Source organism: Hydra vulgaris, chromosome 12, assembly GCF_038396675.1.
Source record: "Hydra vulgaris chromosome 12, alternate assembly HydraT2T_AEP".
Classification (NCBI taxonomy): domain Eukaryota; kingdom Metazoa; phylum Cnidaria; class Hydrozoa; order Anthoathecata; family Hydridae; genus Hydra; species Hydra vulgaris.
Window position 1 is genome coordinate 76,893,060 of NC_088931.1, and position 24,033 is coordinate 76,917,092.

At 28.3% G+C, this 24,033-nt stretch overlaps 1 protein-coding gene and 1 long non-coding RNA gene across 3 annotated transcripts in view; both read left to right on the top strand.

Moving 5' to 3' along the window:
- The first annotated feature begins 5,528 nt into the window (after window positions 1–5,528).
- LOC136088515 (uncharacterized) lies at window positions 5,529–5,790 on the top strand. The gene is made up of 2 exons (XR_010642228.1): window positions 5,529–5,605; window positions 5,714–5,790. It is a non-coding gene; the product is annotated as an uncharacterized LOC136088515 (long non-coding RNA).
- A 7,006-nt stretch (window positions 5,791–12,796) lies between these two features.
- LOC100212937 (rho-associated protein kinase 2) overlaps window positions 12,797–24,033 on the top strand; it is a 108,811-nt gene continuing 97,574 nt past the window's right edge. For both annotated transcript variants that reach the window (XM_065814509.1, XM_065814510.1), the window contains exons 1-3: window positions 12,797–13,096; window positions 19,374–19,455; window positions 19,605–19,705. In XM_065814509.1, the coding sequence (XP_065670581.1) occupies window positions 13,013–13,096; window positions 19,374–19,455; window positions 19,605–19,705 (267 nt within the window). In that variant the 5' untranslated portion in view covers window positions 12,797–13,012. The remainder of the gene's footprint in view (window positions 13,097–19,373; window positions 19,456–19,604; window positions 19,706–24,033) is intronic.

Sequence of the window (24,033 nt, forward strand, 5' to 3'; positions counted from 1 at the left end):
CCGTAATTATTGTGTTTTAGAAACAATAATATATTAAAAATATTTGTCAAACATAAAAGTAAAAGAACTTTTTAGGATGTGAAAGACTTTTTAGAAAAATCTTTACTTTTTTTTTAACTAATCTTTTTTTAATTACAAACGAAAATTACAATGAAAAGCATTCACGAGCTTGAAGTAGAAAAAGAAACTAAAAAAGTTATCTTGAAAATAAAGCCGTGGGTTACGAAAAAATACATTCACGCGTTCTTAAAAAGTGTGCAACATCTTTTGCAATCCCAATTATATTAATCTACAAGAAATGTTTATCCATGAGTGATGTTCAAGAATGTGGAAAAAATCTAATGTTACACTAATTCTTAAAAAAGGGAGTAAACTTTAACCATCAAATTACAGACCGATATCACTAACATCTATACCCAGCAAACACTGTTCGTACAAAAAATGTACAATTAACGTTCAGTTTACGTTCTGAACGTCCTAGACCTTTTTGGAACCAAAATATTTTTTTTTGGTCTGCGTGGAACGTTCAAAAGACGTCTAAATTATATTCGGAAGTGTGACTTTTCATAATAAAACACAGATCAACGAATATGTAAACTAAAATAAAAATCTCGTTTTATCAGTATCGGTCAAAAATATTTAGTTTTATGGTGAACTTTTTGTAGATGTTTTGTTTGGTTATTGTTAAATGCGTGCACCATTTTTTTATTATCTCGAAATAATATTGAAATCTAATTAATAATAACTAACGGTTTCATAAAGAGTTGTTAGATAGTTGTTAGATTAATTTAACTATTATTACATTAATAGATTATTTCGTAGACTTTTTTTAACAATTCGATTTATGTTTAGTTTTAATATATATAAAATAATAAGTTTAAAAAAAAGTTATACTGTATTTATTTTTTTATATAGATAATTATATCAAAGACTGTATTTATAGTTTATGATATAACTATAGATACAGTCTAAATGAACTAAAAATTTTTGTGCCCAAATTTTTTAAAAGGCCCAAATAAATAATATTACAGAGTAATAATTACTTTTAATCAACAATATTACTGAATAAAAATACTTGAAGTAATTAATACTTTTTACAAGTTTTACTGTTAAATCATTTAGAATGTTTTTAAAAACATTTTAGTCTTTTAATTTGTGGTTTAATTACTTCCTGCAATTAAATTAATGTGTTTTGACATAATTTTACCTTAATTTTGTTAGCTTTAAAACCACAAACAAGCGAAGAACCATTTTTTTTTTACCACAAACACGTTTTCTTAGTTGTAAAGTATAGGAATATATATATATATATATATATATAAATATATATATATATATATATATATATATATATATATATATATATATGTATATATATATATATATATATACAGTGCTGGTTAAAATACTTTATAAAAGTATTTTAAATACAAATACAAATACTATAAAAGTATTTAAAATAAAATACTTTAAAAAAAGTATTTAAAATACTAAATACAAAATACTTTACCAAAATTTACAACTATGGTAATTTTCAAAATTTATTTTTGTCATTGCTCGAAAGGAATTATTAGTCATTATACTACATTTATATAAAAATATCATTCATTCAGTCGTCCACATTTGTTTTTAACAGCAGCAGTTTTTCAAACATCATATCACTTAGACAGTTACGCCTAGGCGTTTGTATTTGTCCCGGTGTGCTAAACAGTCGTTCAACTGGAGCCGACAATGGTACATTGGTATTGAATTTGACAAACAGTGACCGAGCAGTCTTATACTTATTCAGAGCCATTAGTTGCACCAGCATTTGGAGTATCATCATTATATACAACAAAATTTTCAGTTATGCTGTCAATTGTCACATTGCTATTGATCTTTTTATTTTCGCTGTTAATCGTGGCCATCTTTAATTTAAAATAATTTCCACAATATAATTTAATAATTACCCAAATGAAACCAAGGTAGATAAATATAACAAAAAATAATTCAGAATAAATAGTGGCTAAGTGACACTTCAGAACAAACAGCGACAAAGTGAGCAATGTGCATTGTAAATGCTTTAAGCAGTATTTGAATTTTAAGTATTTTCAATAAGTATAAAATACAAAATACTAATAAAAAGTTTTTAAAATACAAGTACAAACACAGTGAAAGTATTTAAAATAGTATTTTAAATATTGGCATTTGAAATACTTCCAGCACTGTATATGTGTGTATATATATATATATATATATATTTTCATCAATTTTTAAAAATTTGGATGTAATTGCAAAAAAGAAGAATTTCATAGTCAAATCTGACAAAGATTTTAGTTGGTACATGAGGATCCCATTTGCAAAACTTACTGGGCACAAGAACGTTTTGCGAACGTTTTTTAATGGTCCCGTAAAAACACTTTTAATTGGTTTTTAAACGTCCATATGAAACTGAGACCGGACGTTTTTTTAAAAACGTTTTGTGAATTTTTTTTTCAAATGAAGCAGTAAACAGAAGTTTTTCTAAAAACGTTTTTTATTGGTTTTTATTAAGTCTAAATGAAACGTTTCATTGTTTTTAACGTTGTCCCTAAAAATCTTTTTTATGTATAAGTTATTTAAGTAAATAACTTAAGTGTCTTCGATATATATACAAATATATATATATATATATATATATATATATATATATATATATATATATATATATATATATATATATATATATATATATATATATATTATTAGATAAAACATTTGCAACCAACATCGAACAATGCTAAAAAGTGTTCCTAATTTTACATGTCTTAAAAACGAAAAGAACTATACTACCACAGCAAACAGTTCAGGAGTCTGGAGTCATAGCATGCCATGACATGAGCAATCAGCTGACAGGTGACAGCACACAGGCAGAATTTCGTTGACAAGTGCCATTTTGCAGCGGACAAATTAAGTACAACTTTTTTGGTTTGTTTCATTTTCTAAGTCTGGTCCGTGTCAACGTCACGGAAGTTTTTTAATAATTAAAGGAGGTATCCAGAAGTTTCCAGAAGCATGCAGAAGCTTCCAGAAGTTTCCAGAAGAAGCATCTGGAAGCATCCAGTAGCATCCATAAATATCCAGAAACATTCAGAAGCATCCAGACGCATCGGAAGCTTCCAGAAGCATCGAAAAGAAGCATCTAGAATCTTTCAGAACAGGTTCACACAGGTTTATTTTACTATATAAGAGACATGTAAATCGACATGTTATTCAGTCAGTATATGGAAGTCAATTAGTCAGTATTATCAAGACAGTTTATCGAAGTGAGTTTTATCAAAGTGTTTTATCGAAGAGCATCAATACAAGAAGTAAAATACAAAAAGTGTTTCATTACATCAATACAGTCAACATCCAACAAAGACGTTGTGTTCCACAGAGCATTATTGTATCATCACAAGGTAAATGTAACACGGTAAGCCTTGAGAAGCGTGATTATTTATTTTTATTACTTTTATGACTTCAAGTGCGAAAATGGCTCCCGACAGTCTTGGATTGGAACTAAGAAAGAAAATTATTGGCGATTACGTAAGTGGAATGTCACAAAAAGTATTTGTGATAAATATCGCGTGATAAAATGGACCGTATCAAGACTATGTTCCAAATATCGTTCTACGGGGAAGTTGGCAGCAGATAACAAAGAAGGAAGACCGCGTTCCACCATTTCTAGAAAGGATTCTATGATCGTCAGATCCGTCAAGAAGGATCCCTGGATATCATCAGTCGAGATACAAAAGCAATTAGAGCTGCCTGTATTGGACCGAACAATCAGACGACGTGCTGTTGATGCCGGATTGTTTTCTGGACGCCCTGCAAAGAAACCGTTGATTTCACTAAAAAATCAGAAGAAAAGACTCCTATTTGCTACATCTCATATTGACTGGAATGTGCAGAAATGGCGAACTGTCCTGTTTAGTGATGAATCGAAGTTCAACATCATTGGGAGCGATGGCATTTGCCGTGTACGTCGACCGGCCGGAAAACGCCTCGATTTACGTTACTGCCATAAGACCGTGAAGCATGGTGGAGGCAATGTAATGGTCTGGGGGTGTTTTTCTGCTAACGGTCTAGGTCCAATACATCGAAACGATGAAATAATGGACCTTTTCATGTATAAAAATATTCTGAAAGATGTTATGTTACCTCATATGGAATATGCCAATAAAATGGGTTTTTTAGCAAGACAACGATCCGAAACACACTGCAAAAGTAGTCAAGCAGTGGTTTCAAGACAACCACCTATCGGTGTTGGATTGGCCGCCTCAATCTCCGGATCTCAACCCTATGGAGAACCTGTGGGAGATCGTCAACCGCAGAATATATATATATATATCATTTCATTTACATATATATATCATTTACAAATTTGTTTGTGCAGAATGTAAATTTTGTTATATTAAAGATACGAATGATTGAACACTACAGAAAGGATAAAAACTTTCTTTTTTATAAGCATCTTCACTCAAAGATATAGTTTACATGTTATATTATTACAATTTTTTTTTTTAAACTATCGTGAACGTTTTCAATGATTCTTTCGCATTGTTTCTTTTTAGGTAAAACAGTTATCATTAATTGTCTCTAAACAGTTACATAGTTATTTCTCTAAATTGAAAAAATGCAGCACTTTTATATAAAGAAACTAAATTAGCATTATTTGGTAGCACTCGTTTTGTCCGATACTGTATATATATATATATATATATATATATATATATATATATATATATATATATATATATATATATATATATATATATATATATATATATATATATATCATTTACAAATTTGTTTGTGCAGAATGTAAATCCTGTTATATTAAGAATACGAATGATTGAAGACTACAGAAAGGATAAAAACTTTCTTATTTATAAGCATCTTCACTCAAAAGAAAAATGCTTTACTAATTATAGTGATGAATGCTTTTGTTAATGGATTATGCCCATAACAAAATTGATTTAAAAATTAAAGAAAGTATTCATATAGGATAGGAAAAACCTGATATGAATAAACAAGTATATCATGTTAAAATGATATATATTTGGCAAAAAAAAAATTTAATTATCGCGTAATATTTTTTTAGAGAATTCAAAGAATTATTTAAAAATTTTGCTTTGCAGTCGGAGTTGGAGTCGGAGAGTAATAATGTATATATATATATATATATATATATATATATATATATATATATATACACACACACAAACACACGCAGTTAATGATCTTAGACAAAAACCTTATAATTTTCTTGAACTTTACTTGTTTATATCTTTTTTTAAGGTTAAGCATAAAACTTGGGATTTTTTGCATTATTAAGTTTAAATCTACCTCTTTGCAACCATATATAGAAAGTACTATTTACTACTTTATATACTGTTTATATGACTTCACTTATATATTTTACTTTTCAGAGTTTCAGAGAAAAGTTATGTTCTAATTTGCTGAATTGAAAAACATTTTAGTAGATAGAACTGCACAATTCTCTAATGACCAAAAAGAAAGTTTTACTTAACGTAAAAGTTCAGATGAACTTAATGTTTTGAAAAGAAAAATTGCAAATAGAGATATCCAATACATAACTTTTGTATACATGAGTTTTATCTTTATAGTTTACATGTTATATATTATTACAATTTTTTTTTTAAACTATCGTGAACATTTTCAATGATTCTTTCGCATAGTTTCTTTTTAGGTAAAACAGTTATCATTAATTGGCAGTAAAAATCCAGTTGATACACTTAAAAATATTTTGCTCTTGTAAGTAATTAGCTTAAGTTTGAATTTTAACATTTATGTTTGACAGCATGACATTTATCACCTTTTTTATATATGTAGGCTGACAAAAGACACTATTTTGTCAGAATACAGCATGAATGGGCTAAAGAAGAAAAAAAAGTTTAAAGAGTTGACAAGTCTATGTATCGCTATCACTGGTATTCTCATTGGCTTATTAATGTGTTTGATTTACTTTTAAAATTGAAAACGATGTTTTAATAAAAAAAATTCGAATTCTTTGGCTATGGAACATGACATGTATTTAAGTATATTTTATTTTATGATCTTATTGAACTATGTGTCTTTATTTTTATCAGATGCTGCTTAAAAGTTTTATTAGATGCTGCTTTCAAATAAAAGCTTAACAAAAATGGATCCTATGCAACTTACTGGGAGAGTAATTAGGTATTCTTCTGACCAATTAAAGAGAACATCTATAAATATCGATATCAATCCATAATGGCTTAATCAACCGTAATCTACTGTTGTATTTTTTATTTATTTTTTTATTTTTTAGTAATTTTCTTTTATTTATAATATACTATCGATTATATTCTACAAAGTATATTAGTTTTTAATTTGGAAAGTGTAACTTTGTTTGAAAAATTGTTCTTACTTTTTGTAAAGTTAATAATTTATTTTAAATATATCAAGTTACACTTTATTTACTTTGATTTCTATTTATACCTTCCCTTGCCTAGATTAAATCAAATCTGTGTGTATTGTATTGCGTAAAATGTGTATTTGTGTAAATTGTGTAAAATGTGTAAATGTAAATTGTAAATTGTGTATTGTAAATTGTAATTGTGTAATTGTGTAATTGTGTAATTGTGTAAATTGTAAATTGTAAATTGTAAATTGTGTATTGTAAATTGTAAATTGTGTAAATTGTAAATTGTAAATTGTAAATTGTGTAAAATTGTGTAAATGTAAATTGTGTAAAATGTGTGTATTGTATTGTGTCAAATGTGTGTATTGTAAATCATTGCATTTTTATATAACTTTGAAAAGAATGTCTTGGTAAAATTAGGACGTGTTTAGGACGTCTGAATAAAACGTCCTTAAGTCTTTCTCATGAGACCAGCCAGAGACGTCCATAAGACGGCTGAAAAAGTGTCTCTAGGACGTCTGCAAAAAACGTCTCAAGGACGTCTTAAAAAGACGTCTTTAGGACGTCTGGAATAGACGTCCCCAAGTCTTTCATTATAGACCAACTTAGGACGACCAACTTAGGACTTAATGCTTATGGACGAGAAATGAGACGTCTTATGGGCGTTCTTAGGACGTCAAAATGCCCGCTGAGGTAACATTAGACGGATTAACATCTAAGTGGGTCACTGTAATTAGCAGTGCGCTATAGGGCTATGTTCTTGGTTCACAACTTTTTGTCTTACTCATTAATGATTTGCCAGACACCATTGTACATCATATAAAACTTTATGCCGAATATGGTAAAATTATAGAAGTCATTAAATCGCTGCAAGATGCCATCTTTTTTAAGCTGACATATATAAAACAGTTGACTGGTCGAGCCAGTGGCTAATGTCTTTTAACACCGATAAATGCAGAGTTATGTATGTTAAACGCATTAACAAGTCAACACACACAATGACACAATCAGATGGAAATTGTTATACATTGAAAGAAACGATAGTTGAACGAGGCCTTGTGATTATTATTTCCAGTGACTTAAAGGTCAAAACTTAAGTCAAAACTTAAGTTTTGACCTTTAAGTCTCAATTGGAAACTTAAGTCTCAATTGGAAACCAACTTTTTTTAAATTTTCTTTTAATGAATAACTTTAAAATTTGAATATGTATAGCATTGCATGACCGTAAGTCACCTTCATGTTGTTGTGATTAAGTTACTTCCTTAACTTTTATTAAAAATAATTTTGAAAGAGTCTTTTAAACTATTTTGCATTTTATATAACCTGGTGGGAAATCGGCAAGCGAATAGCTTACTATTATCGTAACAGTATAGACAGCGATATGGCCACAAGGGTTGCTAGCTTTCTTAAGTTAGCGAAAAGCTATCAATATTTGTAAAGATAAAGACAGCGATTTGGCTGCGAGGACAGCTAGCTTAATAAGCTAAAAACCCACTGGCTATTATAGCTAACGTCATATCGTAATAAAATTGCTGTCTAAAAATTTTTGATATGTAGCTACCAACCGGCTATAGTTTTGTTGATATTTTGTAGCTAGCTACAAAGCTACGATATGTAGCTAGCAACACATTCCTACAATGCCGCAATGTTTAAAGTTCAATTATTCTCATAATTATATTAGACTAAACACTAAAAATCGAATTTTTAAAGATGTTAAAGACATTAGGAAAAAATAAAATAGGAAAAAATTGCTTGAAAATTGCTATAAAGCTAGTTAGTTACTCGCTAGTCGCTAGCTCATTTCCAACCGGGAAACTTCTTTGAAACAAATTTGCTTTTTCTGACATATAAATGTCTAGAAAAAACAAGGGACTTGGTGATAGGAAAAACCTGTCTTCTTCTTATCCTTGCTATCTTTATATATATTATAAATCACGGAACTGATTATTTGTACGGCTAAATAAAGGAATTGAACAAAACCAAATTTTTAATCATCTCAAAAAAGCTTTTCGTAGTCGCAGACTATTTTTATAAAAAACACTGTTCCTTGCATACATTCGTCTACATCTAGATTTTTTAGTACAGGTTTGGTCTCACCAAAAAAAAAAGGTATTACGATGATAGAGAAAGTCCAAAGACGTGTTACGAAAACATTATCTAAGATTATGTGCGGCCGTGGCGCGGTGGTTAGAGCGCTTGCTTTATAAGCAGGAGATCCAGGTTCGAATCGAGCTCTAGACAAATTTTCGCGTCACGGTAAGGAAGGAGGCGTGAAGTTCCTGATTAATGCACTTCTGCGGTGCTATGTAACAAGACCGTTGGGACTTCTTGGGGCACCTAAAAAAACAAAAAACAAAAAAATAAAACATCTTCCATGTGAAACTACTAAATTTAACAATAAATTACAATCTCCATGGACACAATCAACAACTTTTGCCTCAACAAGTCAAAAGTTACATTGAATTAGAAAATGTTTTTACAAATAGTGTTACAAAACACTGGAATTTATATAAAGACTTTGTATCATAAGTTTCTTGACCAGCTGCTTTGTGTGGCTATCCTGAATTAATGTAGAGAAGCCTGATTCTTCAATGGTTTAGGTTACATTGAACATATAACTATTTTTGTATCCTTCAATATAAACATGATAGGACATGGGTTATTTTAACGTACACTTTATTTGTAATGTATTTATATAGACTTTATACTAATTTTGAAATAAATAAAACAAAAATGATATATATATATATACATGTGGGGTAAAAGAATCACAGTCTTTAGATTCAATTTGTGCTTCTTGTTCAATTAACACTTTTATAATGTTCAATCTGCCAAACTTACATGCCCTACATACAAAAAACATACTTAATTAGCAGTTTAAGATATTATCCCTTCAAAGTTTATTTTAAAAATCGTACTTATGTGTAGGAGTCATATTTTTTTGAGTCATTTTTATGTTCTAACAGATATCGAATCTTATCTTTATTGCCATTTATTACTGCAAGATGCAATGGTGTACAATATGCAGCAGAATATATATATATATATATATATATATATATATATATATATATATATATATATATATATATATATATATATATATATATATATATATATATATATATATATATATATATATATATATATATATATATATATATATATATATATATAGGGGAAAGGCGCCTATGATGGCATACTTAACTTTGAAGCTTCATTATTCAGTATCCTGAAGACCAAGAACAAAAGTTTTGATATGCATGCATTCTTTGTTACATGTAGAACAATAATGACCCTAGGTGTTTTCATCAGTTTTATTTTTTTATTAGTTATTTTTATTTGTTATTTTTATTTAAAAAAAAAGCACAAGTATGCCATCATAGGCAACTACTGCTCCTTTGATGGCATAGAGGAGGATGGGGCTGTTTAGCATCAAGGGTAACTTGATGATTTCACTTGACCTTAGAGTCTTCCCTCAGAAATGCCAGAAATTACACGTAATCATCCTTAATAACCCTTTTGTGCTACACAGCAGCAGTGTAGAATTTCGCGCATGCGCATAAGAGATATTGCGTTTTATGCGTTTTTTGAACCAAAAATTTTTTACTGAAGTAAAACTTCCTTTTTACTTCACTAATAAATATGTTGCTTTTATGAAAAAAAAAAGGTTTTCTCCACTCGTCAATATTGCAACACACCTAACTTATCAGTATGCCATCATAGGAAAAAGTCATCATTTTCATTTAAACAAGCTGTGTCTGCCTTGTTCAAAAGATAAAATTAAAATAAATATTCCACTAAATGCACAAAACTTGAAAACAAAATGCATGAAAACTTCATTTCAGCACAGTTAATAATAAATTCGCAATCTTAAATATTTAAAAGGATTAAAAATACAACAGCACATCCCAGAACCGAATTTTTAATGATTACACTGATAAACAAATAAAATTTTATTGTGCATATCTTGTTAACTAGGTGGTTTTTTAAAACAAAATAAATATGCTGATTTCAAATATGCAAACCATTTTTCACCATCACGTCAAGTTGTAAAGATATTTGGGTTCAAATCTTTAGTATTTAAGGTAAAGTCCCTAATATTGTCGAAAAAAAAGTTATTCAAAAGTATGTCAACCTGGGTCTCAAAAGAAGCGTATTTTCATAGAGATTTTAGAAAAGATAAATATTTTTACTTAAAATTTATTAACAAAAAAATTATGTGAAAAAATGCTAAAGACTTTTAAAAAAATTTTAACAAAATGTTTCTCAGCAATAATACAAAAAGTACTTATTTTTATTACAAACAAATACCATTTTTAAAATCTCTATGAAAATGCGCTTCTTTTCAGACCCAGGTTGACATACTTTTGAATAACTTTTTTTTCGACAATATTAGGGACTTTACCTTAAATACTAAAGATTTGAACCCAAATATCTTTACAACTTGAAGTGATGGTGAAAAATGGTTTACATATTTAAAATCAGCATATTTAATTTGTTTTAAAAAACCAACTAGTTAACCAGATATGCACAATAAAATTTTATTTGTTTATCAGTGTTATAAGAGCAATATTTGTGCATAAGGGACGTATTTTTACTAAAACTAATTTAAAGTTAATGTAGACACTTTGGTCTAATCACTTTTTCGCAATAACCAATGTTTATAAAAGTATGACCGGTATGCCATCATAGGCGCTATGCCATCATAGGCGCCTTTCCCCTACATGTATATATATATATATATATATATATATATATATATATATATATATATATATATATATATATATATATATATATATATATATATATATATATATATATATATATATATATATATATACACACATGATATATATCTCAAACATTAATAATTATAAGTTGACATATATCTCAAATATCAAAAAAAGCTGGAAACGCGCTTAGGCTGAACAGTTTTTAAATCTGTATTTGATATAAATAAAGTTGAACTCGTGTAATTAATGTAATAGTTTGTAATAATTCTTGAAATAAATCGTGTAATAAATAAAGCCAAACTCGTGTAATAAAAGACCCTCAAGGGGTTTCAAAAAATGCACTGTCGGAGTAAATTGTAGAAGTTCAAAAACCTAAATAAGGATGGTAAAAAAATGCAAAAAAATTTTTTTTTTAAATTATTGTTTAATAATTAAAGATTATTGTTTTTAGAAAAACTTTTGATCTTTTAGAAGCAAGTAATTTTTGTTCATTCTTTACATCAAAAACCTGCTCGAAACAATAAAATTGTTATCTTTTGCTAATATTTGAGTTTAGCGACGCGCATAGCAACCACAACATGTTGTCGATTTATTCTTTTTATCTACTATAAAAATCTAAATGATTGATATCAGTGTTATTTAAAATATATGTACTATGCTTTAAACTGTTTAATTTTTATGTGCTTTTATTGTTTTATTTGTAGATTGCTAAATGAACCTTTTTACCTATATATTAATTTCTTTTGCACTTTTCTTCATTCTTTGTTTTTTTCGAATGTAATCTTAAAACAATATCTTAAATTTTTCAGGAGTTGTTTTTTATTCTGAAAAGCAGGCTTGTTGAGCCGAGCCAGAGTTGTGGAGTCGGGAAACCGCTGTTTTTTGGTGGAGCCGGAGCCGGAGCCGCAAAAATCGATATTAAGTATTTTGAACGTCTTTGGAGCGTTTTTAACGTCTTTAGAACGTTTTGGACATTTCAAAAGACGTCTTTTTATGGTACCGTGCCTACTGGGTAGTATTAAAACTAAGAATATTTACCCATAACCTTTTTCTTTTTAAATGTAGTATGCTGTAGTAGAGTAGTGGTAGTAAAAGAGCGTTAAACGAAAAGTTAAAAATTGGACTATTGTACAATACGAGTTCAAATCCTGCCACCGCCAACTCAGCGCTTGAGTAGTATTTCGGTACGCAAATGTTATTCAATAACGGACGCTACTTTGGATTAGTTCTAATGACTATTAATGGCTGTTCCTATGCTACGCCAACAATATCTTCGGATCTAAGAACATTGTATAGAAAAATATAGCATGAAAATTCAAATAAATAGATAAAAAATAAATAAAATAATGCATTAGTATTGTAATCATGGTTTGGATTTGGGTTAGCAAATGTGATCAAAAAAATATTCGATTTTTGTTCATTAAGTATGGGAGCCAGAAGTAAAAAATATTAAATATTTTTTTTTTTTTACCATAGACCCACCGAGGAGTTTGTTCGATTAAAATAATCTTTCAAATAATAGGAGTTCAAATTACAAAAGTTCAGCTGTAGATAAAAATCTGAAGAGCTCGAAGGATCATTCCTCCTTTCCCAGAACCTTTACCGTTCTATCACGTGGTCCACACCACAACCCATAAAATGGTCGTAGTTTATCCGTTAAGTAAATAGAATTGACGGATGTCCAAAAAAAAAAAAAAAAAAAGCGAAACAATTTTTTGTATGGCAAATTATAGAAAATAGTGATTTGATCCTTTGATAAATGTTTTACAAAGTTGAATTTTATTATTTTGCGCAAGAATTGTCATTAGCTTAGATTTTCAGGCAAAAAATGAAAATAGTTTGCCTCTAATATTTGAACTAGAATAAAATGACTGAAGTTGAAAAACGTTACCAAACTTTAGCTGAAAAACTACTAAAGCCAACTAATGAGCTCTACGTTGAGGGACTACTAGTGAGTTCTCAAAAATAATAGCATTATTATTATTAATAATAATAGTAACAATAATAATAATAAAAATAACAATAATAGTAATAATAAAAGCAATAAATAATGTAATAATAACTTGTTATGTGATAATTTTGCTCTTCTTTTTCTTATTGTTATTATTATTATTATTATTATTTACATTTTTATTTTTAATGTTGTTATTATAAACATTGTTGTTATTTTTTTGTTGTTGTTTTTGTTATTATTATTATTTATATTATTATTGATGTTTTTTTTATTTGTTTTTATTGTTGTTGTTATTGTTGTTGTTGTTGTTGTTGTTGTTTTTGTTATTTATATTACTAGTATTGTTACAATTGTTGTTATTCTTTTTAAAATTAATTAACTTTCTAATATAAATTAAAAAAAAAAAGATAATAGCAATTTTACTTTTTGCATATATTTAAAATAAGCATTTGCTATAGAAAAAATATATAAATAATTTATAAAGTTCATGAAATGTCAATTTGTTATTTTGAAATCAGCAAAATCTATCAAAAAGTTTTAAGAAATTAAGTCATTGAGCTATGTTATTTTTTTTAGATGTCTTTGTAATCATACAAACTATTTGATAATTTTTTTCATATAAAAAAGCAGTTTTGTTTATTGTATGCATTTTATGAGTATTTAATCTCACTCATTACAAAACAAGCATTTTGCTTTAACAATAATAAAAATAAACTTGACCAAATGCATACCATCTTTATAGAAATTTCTTTATTAAGCTCCCTGCAACTAATATTATAATGAAAAAATTATATTGTTGAATATTTTAATTATTTTCCCACAGATGATGTTTAAGGTTCTGCTTTACAACTGCCTAATATTTTTTAATGTGGACAATTTTAGCAAAAGGCACTAATTATAGCAAAGTTCTTCTAGACTCTAAAGTTCTGGAATTCTAAAAATAGTTTGTTACTACTATAATCCATACAGAGATTATATTTAGCAATGTTATATATACTAATGGAGCCCTTGGACTTAGGAAAAGTGATAAAATCTTAAAATTTTAAAGGTCGGCATTATGTTGGCAAAACAAATTGAATATTGTTGATTAACTATTGAGATTAGTCATTAAATAAAAAGCTGAGAGTTTTATATGTTGATTTCTGTAGACAGATGTAGAAAATATTCTTACTGCCTGCCTGTGTGTAAAGAATTTGTAAAGTAGTGTTAAAGAAAATTAAGGCATACAAATACAATATTTTAGTATACTAGAAAAATGTGTATAATGACTTGCTGCATCATAACGAAGTACCTAATGTACACAGTAGTGACATAACAACAGACTCGGAGATCCCTGAACAAAAATATTTATGGGAAATATTTTTAAAAATATATATAAAATTATATTAATTACACAAATTTTGTTTTCAATTTTTTGTCTAAAATATAACAACATAACACAGCTGTAAGCCACTCTGGAAGTGTTCATTTTAAACCACTATCGAATATGAAAACCATTTCACAGCTCAAATTTATTAACCCGAATAAATAAATAAAATGAAAATATTAATAAAATTTAACTTGTTAATTATTTAAAAATCTAACTATGTATTTACAAGAGGTTGTAAATTACAAATATTTTCTATTTAACAATGATTCGGTATTGAAACATTTTTAAGATATGTGCTTTTCATTTATATATTGTTGTTCTTGTCACTATTACAATTATATAAAAGCAACCATTTTAAATGTTAATTTTTGTTTTAAGAAAAATTGTTAACAACAAAAACAGGAATTATTTTTTTAAACTCAAAAAAATTTCTACTGCCCACCAAAAAATCCCTTTCGCCTGCTGGTGTGCAGTAGGAACCAGGTTGACTACTACTGATTTAAAACCTAGAAGATGGTTTACTGATTGGGTTAGGCTTATAAACATTCTTTTCAGACTCACTGCTATGTTTTTAAAAGATATTATTTTTTGACAGATCTACAGGTGTATTAGGTAGAATTCAATCTCCATGAATTACTAGACTTTTGAATGAACAGATAATGATAATGGCAAGCCTTATCAGGAAAGGTGTGCAGTTGCATACCTTATAGGACCACGCATACAATACTTTTTTTTGACAACTTGGCCTCAGTTTTTTGCATATATTGATATTTTGCGTGTTTAAAAAAAATGTTCTAAAAAAACCTAACTAATTTAAAGAGAAAATTAAAAAATAAATCATAAACTGGAAAGAGAAACTAACTAAAGAATGATAAAATAAAGGATAAACCAGAGTAAATAAAAACATAAAACAAAAAATTTTTAACTGAAAACTCAATAAATCGAACTTAATTGATTTAAAAGTGTTTCAATTAATAGTTTAAAGCTAATAATTTTTTCTATATTTTCATGTTGTTGTAGCACATAGGTTGATTAATTGTGACATTAGGGTGTTTCATTTCCGACAAATTTTCGAAAATGATTACATTACATGCATAACGGGGTAAATAATGTGCCAAAAAAAAGTCTGAAAAATTTTCAAAATTTTAAAATGTCATCTAGAGGTCGCCATCTTGAAAAAACAGCGTATTTTACACTTTTTTCAACTTTAAACTTGAAAAACTTAAAAAATAATTAAATTTATGTTACGTTACTGGGTGTATATATTAAAGGTTATTATATGAACATTTGGTGAAATTTTCAGAAAAATTGGTAAATGTCTAGAGGTCGCCGTATTAAAATATAAAGCTAAAAAACTTGTTATTTTTTTAAATCTTAAAAAAAATTTAACTGGGCTATTTTTAGGCGTCAGCTTTTCTAAGAATAATAATTAATAAAGAAGATATTAGTAACATACAAAATACTATAAAGTATTAATTAGTTTTGATTTCGAATCGGATGGATTTTGCTTTCTGTGTTGTTCGACAACTTGCAAAATAAATTGTCGTTGTTCTTCATTTTGTGCACACTCGCGGAAATCACCAATAAGTTTTATTCCTCTTTCGGCGCAATCATTTGTTACCTCTAATTGTTTAACAAAATCGTCTGCAGTTCGATAATCTTGGAAGAATTTCCACTCTTGTGGATTCATCTGGAGCCATTCCTGGTTGTTTATTAGTCCTAATAAATCAAAAAGAAGCCACGACCGTGGTCCAATTAAAAAATAAATAACGGTTGAAGAACTTTATGTCGGAAATTTTGGTTTCCCAATTAAAAATGTTTTTGGTCTTGGGGTAGAAAAAAGTTTCTTTGCCATTATTGTTCTGGTAAATTCTGACAATTTTTCATTAAATAAAGATAGAATAACAAGCTCTTCTGTTAAATACCAAAGGTGACGGTTAATCGACGAAATCACAGCGGTTGCGATATCTGAATCTTCTTCTTGATACCAGTTCATTGCAAAAAAAAATTTGAAGTCATCAACTGGAGCAAATACGGAAATACTCGAGCGGAGAAATTGCATCGAATAAAAAAGACTAATAAACTTAGCCATGCGGTGGATCATAATTTGCTCATTATTGGACATAATAAATTTATTAGATAAGAGTTCCATTTTTAAAATATATATGGAATGTGACATAAATCTGGCATTGTGAATTGCACCTGGTTTGTGAATTTTGAATATTCTTTCCATTGATAGTTTCCCCCCAAGGTAGATAATAGTTCAATTAACTCAAGATAATTCAATTAACTCAAGATAATCTTCTCGCAGAAATATTTTCTCTTCGAGGCATTGGTAAGCCCATTTCAGAACTAAACTTGCTTGATTAAATATTTCTGATTTAATATCAGTAGGCCATTTAAAAAAATTCAGGTTTGAGTAATCAATATCAATTCTAGAAAATTCGGCTCGGAAACGTTGAAAAATAGGTTCATCTGGACTTTTGCTACCTCCTCTTAATGCGGTAAATGCATGCTTAATGTATAGCTCATTATGATGATGGCGACATGCGAGCCATAGAAGAGGTCTCTTTAACTCAATTTCAATTAAAGTTGCTGCTCCTTTTTTATTACCTGTGTTGCTTGCTGTTGTATCAAAGCATATACCAACAATGTTTTCCAAAATGTTCCAATCTTGCGCAAGTTTCACGACCTCGTCACATTGAGTTTTACCTGTTGAATCTTTAATCAAAGGTACACCAATAAGTTTCGGCCTGCAAATAAAACTTAAGTTAGTTTCTTTGAATACAAAAATAAAAAATATACATAGGATTTGTATAAATAAATAAATAAGTACCCGTTAAGATATCCGCTAATAAGAACTGCTACACGTTCTTCATTATGAGCTATGTCTAAATGAAAAAGCTTCGAATCCCAGTGCAAAATGGCCTTTTTAGGTTTGTTTATCTCCCAGTCAGCTTTAATTGACAGAACAATATTCTTTCGCGCATTTTGTCTTTGACGATGCACAGTTGATACTGACATAGAAATTTCATTAAGTTTGCCTCCGCTTTTGCAGATGATAGTGGATTGAAATAGAAGTTGTTGGCTAACTGATAAACAACATCGATCAGCCACAGATGCTGTTACTTCTGAGAGCTTCTTTGATGATATCTCTAGTGAATTTGTTAAAGGCACCTTTCTTTTCTTTAGTGGTAAAGGAGTAAACTCTGTATCTTTTTGATCTTCTTCGTCAGCACTTTCAACTATTTCACTGACATCAAAGGCACTTGATTTTTGATCTTCGGTTGAACTTCTCCGAAAATCTATGCTTAGTCTATCTTCTCGACGTTCTAAAAATTTTGAAACACCTAGATCGATGCTACCTGTCATATGATACTTTCTGCTACTCTTTTGATCTTCATAAAATGCCCAATCTTCTTTCCATTTTGATCTACGTGATACTAATAACTGTTCATATGCATTTACTGCTGAAATGTCGCAAAGTTTCTCAAGTTCATTACAAAATGTGACAATTTTTTCTTTTCCAGCTTTAACATCTCGACTTGCGTGATCAATTTTTTTTATTTTCACTATTTCCACAAACAATTTGGTAAGCAATGAAAGACAAGAGTTATCTGAATGAACTGGTACTCCAGCTTTTTCCCAAACTTCCTTAAGCTCACCAAGAACAAGTTTAAAAATATCTCTTGCAGAAGTGTCGCCTTTTGAATAAAAATGTAAATGAGAGTATCTACCCAAAACATGTTTTTTTGTTGGTAGACGACTGAAACTTGATAATTTATTGGATTCAGGGTAACCAATTAATCAATCTTGATTATTTTTTCTTAGGTTCATCGTTACAATAAAATATTCGCTTTTCCAACTAGTTTTAAAATTGTTTTAATATTTCAATTTTGCTAATTGAAATAAGAATGAATTTTTTAAAATAAATTTATGAAATTTATATACATACGTCCAGATGTTTATTTTGCAAACTATTTAATCACGCAACAACTTTTAGTGGTCAATTATGCTCAAAACATAAATTATGCATTTTATTTAAGGTGAAAGCATTTAAGCAATTATTCAGCAAAAAAATATGTTGAAAAAATAAAACTTTATAATTCAGCGACCTCTAGACATTTACCAATTTTTCTGAAAATTTCACCAAATGTTCATATAATAACCTTTAATATATACACCCAGTAACGTAACATAAATTTAATTATTTTTTAAGTTTTTCAAGTTTACAGTTGAAAAAAGTGTAAAAAACGCTGTTTTTTCAAGATGGCGACCTCTAGATGATGTTTTAAAATTTTGAAAATTTTTCAGACTTTTTTTTGGCACATTATTTACCCCAATATGCATGTAACGTAATCATTTTTGAAAATTTTTCGGAAATGAAACACCCTATTGTGACATTTATGAAGTGTGACTGTCATATCAGCATTGGTCATGGGTTCTAATCCTACTTTTTATTTTATGTTTTATTTGCTTTGTTGACATTAGAAAATATCAAAATATTAGATTTTTAAATAAATAAATTTTAAAGTAATTAAGCTTGAATTAAATAACTTTGAAACTTCATTTTTTTCTAAATTCTTTATAGTCAAACACTTTTAAATTAAAATAAAAACATTTTATGCTTTATTTTTCTTGTTTATTTTTTATTAATTTTGTCATTCGTTAAGATTTTCATTTAGTTTACATTTCTCTTTCAATTTATAGTTTTTTTATTTTAAGTTTAAATTTACATTTGTTTATTTAGCGCATTTTTAAAACACACTACCTTAAAACATGCGAAGTGCCATGGCCAAGTTGTCAAAACAAAATACTTTGTGTGTGGTCACACACCTTTCCTGAGAAGGCTTTTGATGGTGATAATGCAAATGTGATTTCAATATTTTTTTATTACATTTGTAGGATACTGTGACATCATTGTACTATGAGTGCACATCATCTCATATCCGGAATGAGAAAAACTTTGAAAACTTTATGAAGCGATGTTAGTTACTTTTTTCATATTTTAATATAAACTTTTTCCTTTGTGAATTTAAATGTATTTTTTTTCAACTTTTTAAGAAGCCATAATTTTAGAGTTTTTTGAAAATCTAAATATATTATTTGTTAAATGATTTTTTTTCTAATATGAAGATGCTGCTGCTGCAGAAGAAATTACAAAATCTCGCATTAATATAAAAGATTTTCATGAGATAAAAGTTTTAGGTCAAGGTGCATTTGGTGAAGTTAAGCTGGTAATAATTAGTTTTGTTTTGTTTTGATAATGATTTAATTTTAATTTTTTATTATTGCAATAATTGCACTTTTTTGTTTTTGATGCAGTGTGCAAAAATGCCAGTCATAATAACACATAGTCCAGCCAGTTGGGCCGTTTTCACAAGATTCTTTTGTTTTTTAACAATAAAAATTAAAAATTTGAATTAATGTTGAAAATAGTTTATTTATTGTGCCCAAACTACCAATAAGTGCACAAAAATCTAAAAAATGGCAAACTTTGGAGAGGAACAGTCCATTGATTCTCTTATATTAAATCTAGAATCAGACGTTTTTTTTGAAATAAGTAAGTTTCTTAATGATGTTGATGCTTTTCTTACAGAAATTGAGAATGGAAGCGTTTTAAACAACTTTAACTGGCAGCAGTGTGTGAAAAAATGCAAATCAGAGGAAGGACTCAAACGCCAATTAAGTTTACAGATAAAGAAAAAAATTTAATTGAATATTTGGGTGGGTATGTATTTAGTACTTTTTATCGAAGGATACGTTATTCAAAAAGTTGGCAAACCAGATTTTGTCAAGAAACACTCTCAATTCTGTTGGCTGGAAAAATTGTAGAAAATGATTCTAATTATTTTGATGAGTATTATCATGATACTAATAAAAAATTTACTAGTTTAAAAAATCGAGGTGGTCTTTGGTCTATATCTTCTGATGCTTTGTCGCTATTTAAAAAAGCAGATATAGCATTCAGAAAATCAACAAAAATTTTAAGTAAAAATATTGACTGCAGCAAGATGATTGCAGAGTTACTTCAAGATGTTGGGGTTTTATCTCACTTCTCAAAAATTGGCAATGTTTCTTCTACCAAAGTATCTAAAAAAATGTCTCTCAACCTTCTAGACCATCTTTTAACTCTTTATGTTTGTGTTTGCTCATTTTCCTATTCAAATGACCTTGTAAACTTGCATAAAATCAAGTCTAAGAACAAAAGAACAAGTTCATTAAGAAAAGAAATCAAGAAAGGAACTTTGAACTCCACTGAATAGTTTAGATAAAAAATAGACATTAGAAAAGGTTATTTTCATAGCCACAAATGTCATTAAAAACATGTTCTTGCATAGGAACTATATTGCAGCATGATGGAGAGATGCAATGATTAATAAAGTAAAAACCAAATGAAATTAAGTAAGTTTTTATTTTAAGTATCAAATGTTATATAATTAAAACTGGTTTAACTATTTTATTAAAATTATTTTATTAAAATAATTTTGAAATAAATAATGTTAAGAATTTTATTTTAGCCTTTTCTTTCTTTGTAACACAACTTCAACTCAAGAGTCACTTTTCAGCCTCCTAGAGAATTTTAAAGGTTAACAATGTACCTTAATCTTTTCATCTCACTATTTTCAAGAAGGGTTTCCAAGTCTTGAATACTAAAAAATAGAATTCAAGACTTGGGAACCCTTCTTGCAAATACTAAAGACAAATGTGTGTATATATATATAGACACACACAATTATTTCATACAAATAATGCTTTAATAAGGTTTGTGGCTATGAAAATAGCTGTTTTTAATTTCCTTCTTTTGATGAGTTCATTTTTTATTCCAATTTCGGCGTGGTAATTTCTCTTTGGTAAAGGTCTTTGGTTCAGGATTATTATCAAGACTATTAGTTCCTATAATTGGTTTGAAAGTACATTGGTTTTTTATCGTATTGTTATTATACCCAATATCATGTAAAGATGGGTTATCCTTTCTTCTTCCAATGGCTTGTTGTTAGTCAAAATAATTTTCTAATGAATCTTGACATAGCCGTTCAGTTAAAACATATTGGACACATATTTGAAAAGTATTTAATTAAATCAATAACTGAGTGAACAGTAATATTGATTTCTTCATATGTTTGCCAAAGAAAAAACATATTCCCCCAATCAGCTTTAGTAAAATTTCCAGGTCTTTGATCTATAGACAATTTCCAATCTTCAAAATATTTTAAAAAGACTTCAGTCAACCATATTAGCCTTTCATTATTTATCAAATAAAATGGCTTAGAAAATCGATTTTGATTTCTAGTGCAATTTGTAATATTTTTCACATTTACACAATCAAAAAAATCATTTAACATCTGACAATATTCAGCAGCTCTTGAGGCTTCAGCAGGACCAAATGCCTTTAAAGCAGTGCTAACAGATGAATTAAGTACTTGAGCTGCTAATCTTACATTCTTTTTGGAAAATGGGCTTAACCTAATGTGTTCTAAGAAGAGATTTAAGCAAGTGTAAAGGCCAGAGTTTAGATCTTCATAAAATAATTCGGTGGCCGGTTCTAGACAAGAATTCAGGAAAGCCTTTCAAGGTAAGAAACATGAAAATTCTTGCTATGATAGAAAAAAACATGATTACTTTTTAGGATAGAATTATTGAAGGATAGAAAAGAAGAAAGAAATACATATATCCTTTCTGGCAAAAAAAAATAAAAACTTCTAAGAAAAATAAAAAAAAGAAATCGCACAAGTAAAAGTCATTTTCTTTCTAGCAAAGAAAATTGGAAAAATGTACTAGCAAAGAAATTTTAGAAAAGAAATTTTAAAAATGTGCTAGCAAAGAAATTTTAAGAAAGAATTTTTTTTGATTAATGAAATAAAATTCTGTCGTAGCAAGTTTTTTAGATTTATTAAATAAAATTCTTTCCTAGCAAGTTTTTCGCATTTATTAAATAAAATTCTTTCCAAGTTGTTTACGTTTATTAAAAAATATTCTTTTTTAGAAAGTATTTCAAGTTTCTTTTCAAAATTTCTGCCAAAAAATATTCTTTTGTAAAAATTCTTTTCTAGTAAGGTTTCTTTATTTCTATCATAAAACATTCTATTCTGAAATTATTCTTTCCTAGTTTTCTATCCTCATTTTATTCTTGTCTAGCATGGCACACCAATAATTCACATATATCTTCCTTTACCTGATGCAGAATGAAAAAGGCAATTTCGAGCAGTCTTTATCAAATGTGGAGGATCAGCTATAAAATATTTATAACGATCATCATCATCAAGTTTATTTTTGATGCGATAGATAAATTTAACATTTGTGTTAATATCTTGTTCTTCTGTCATAAGAAAATGCATGCTAAAAAATTTGCAATTGCATGAGGCACCATCACTTGTTGTAGCTATTACTTTAAGATTGCATGATAGCTCTAAAATACTGACAGGCTTCCAAAATAAGGAGACTAATTGAATAGCTTGGATGTTTGTAGTAGCAAAGTTTGCAAAATTATATTTAAAAGGGTTTACAATACCTCTCACAAGAAAAACAAGGGTATGTGTTGCAATTTCATCAACTTTGTTAAGAGTTGCATAGTTAATATTTGTGTCACCAAGATCAACAAATCCAATAAGATCACCAGAGTACTTATCCCAAACCAAATTTTCCTGAATTTTCATTTCATCAAATAAAAGAGTGATAAACCGTTTTTGCTCAGAAAAATCCTTTACTTTTAAACTTAACTCATTGACAATTTCATGGTTAAATCCTCTTTGTGGTCAGATATAGTTTTTGTAGTCTCTTAAATACCTTTGACTTGGTAAAATTACAAATCCAGAATCTGTTTTTTCATTTAAACAAGTTTCCTCATAAGCTGCAGGAGACTTTGCAACAAGACCTAAACAATAGCAAATAATCATTGGGTGATAACGAGTTCCATGTTTTGAAGTATTTAGGTATTTTTGCTGCTCATTCCAAAATAGCTTCATAAATGGAGTGACTGTCCTATAAGTTTTTGATATGATTGAAACCAAGTCTTTGTGTAGGTCATCACTGACTAGATGAGAGGATTTACTTAATTTCTTTTGCATTTCTTTTATGTTCTCTTTTAGCAATTTATTTTCTAAACGATAATTTTGTAAGGTTAATTTTACACGTTCTGGTGTAGTTTTAGAAATTGGAGCTCTAATTTTAGTTAGAATAAGTAATTTATCACTGTTTTTTTGAAAAGATATTTTTTCTTGAGACTGAAGACATTGGCGTGTCTTACAAATTTCATCCTTAGTAATAATATGTTCTGTTTGATTTAAAGGTAAAGAATAACTATTAAATAATTCAAACTTTTTAGGTATAACATGAATAAGATATCCATAAGAACTAACTGATTTATTTGTAATACCAGGGCATACCATACATGATAACAAAATTGAAATAAGGTTAGAAATAGTTGTATTAAACATTGATCTTTTTAATTGCATATATATTTCATGATTATCTGGTAGAAGCCATAAAAATATACGAATAGTAAATGAGAGGCTATCATCAATGTAAATTTCGTACTTCGGAACAGTGTGAACATCATCCATCT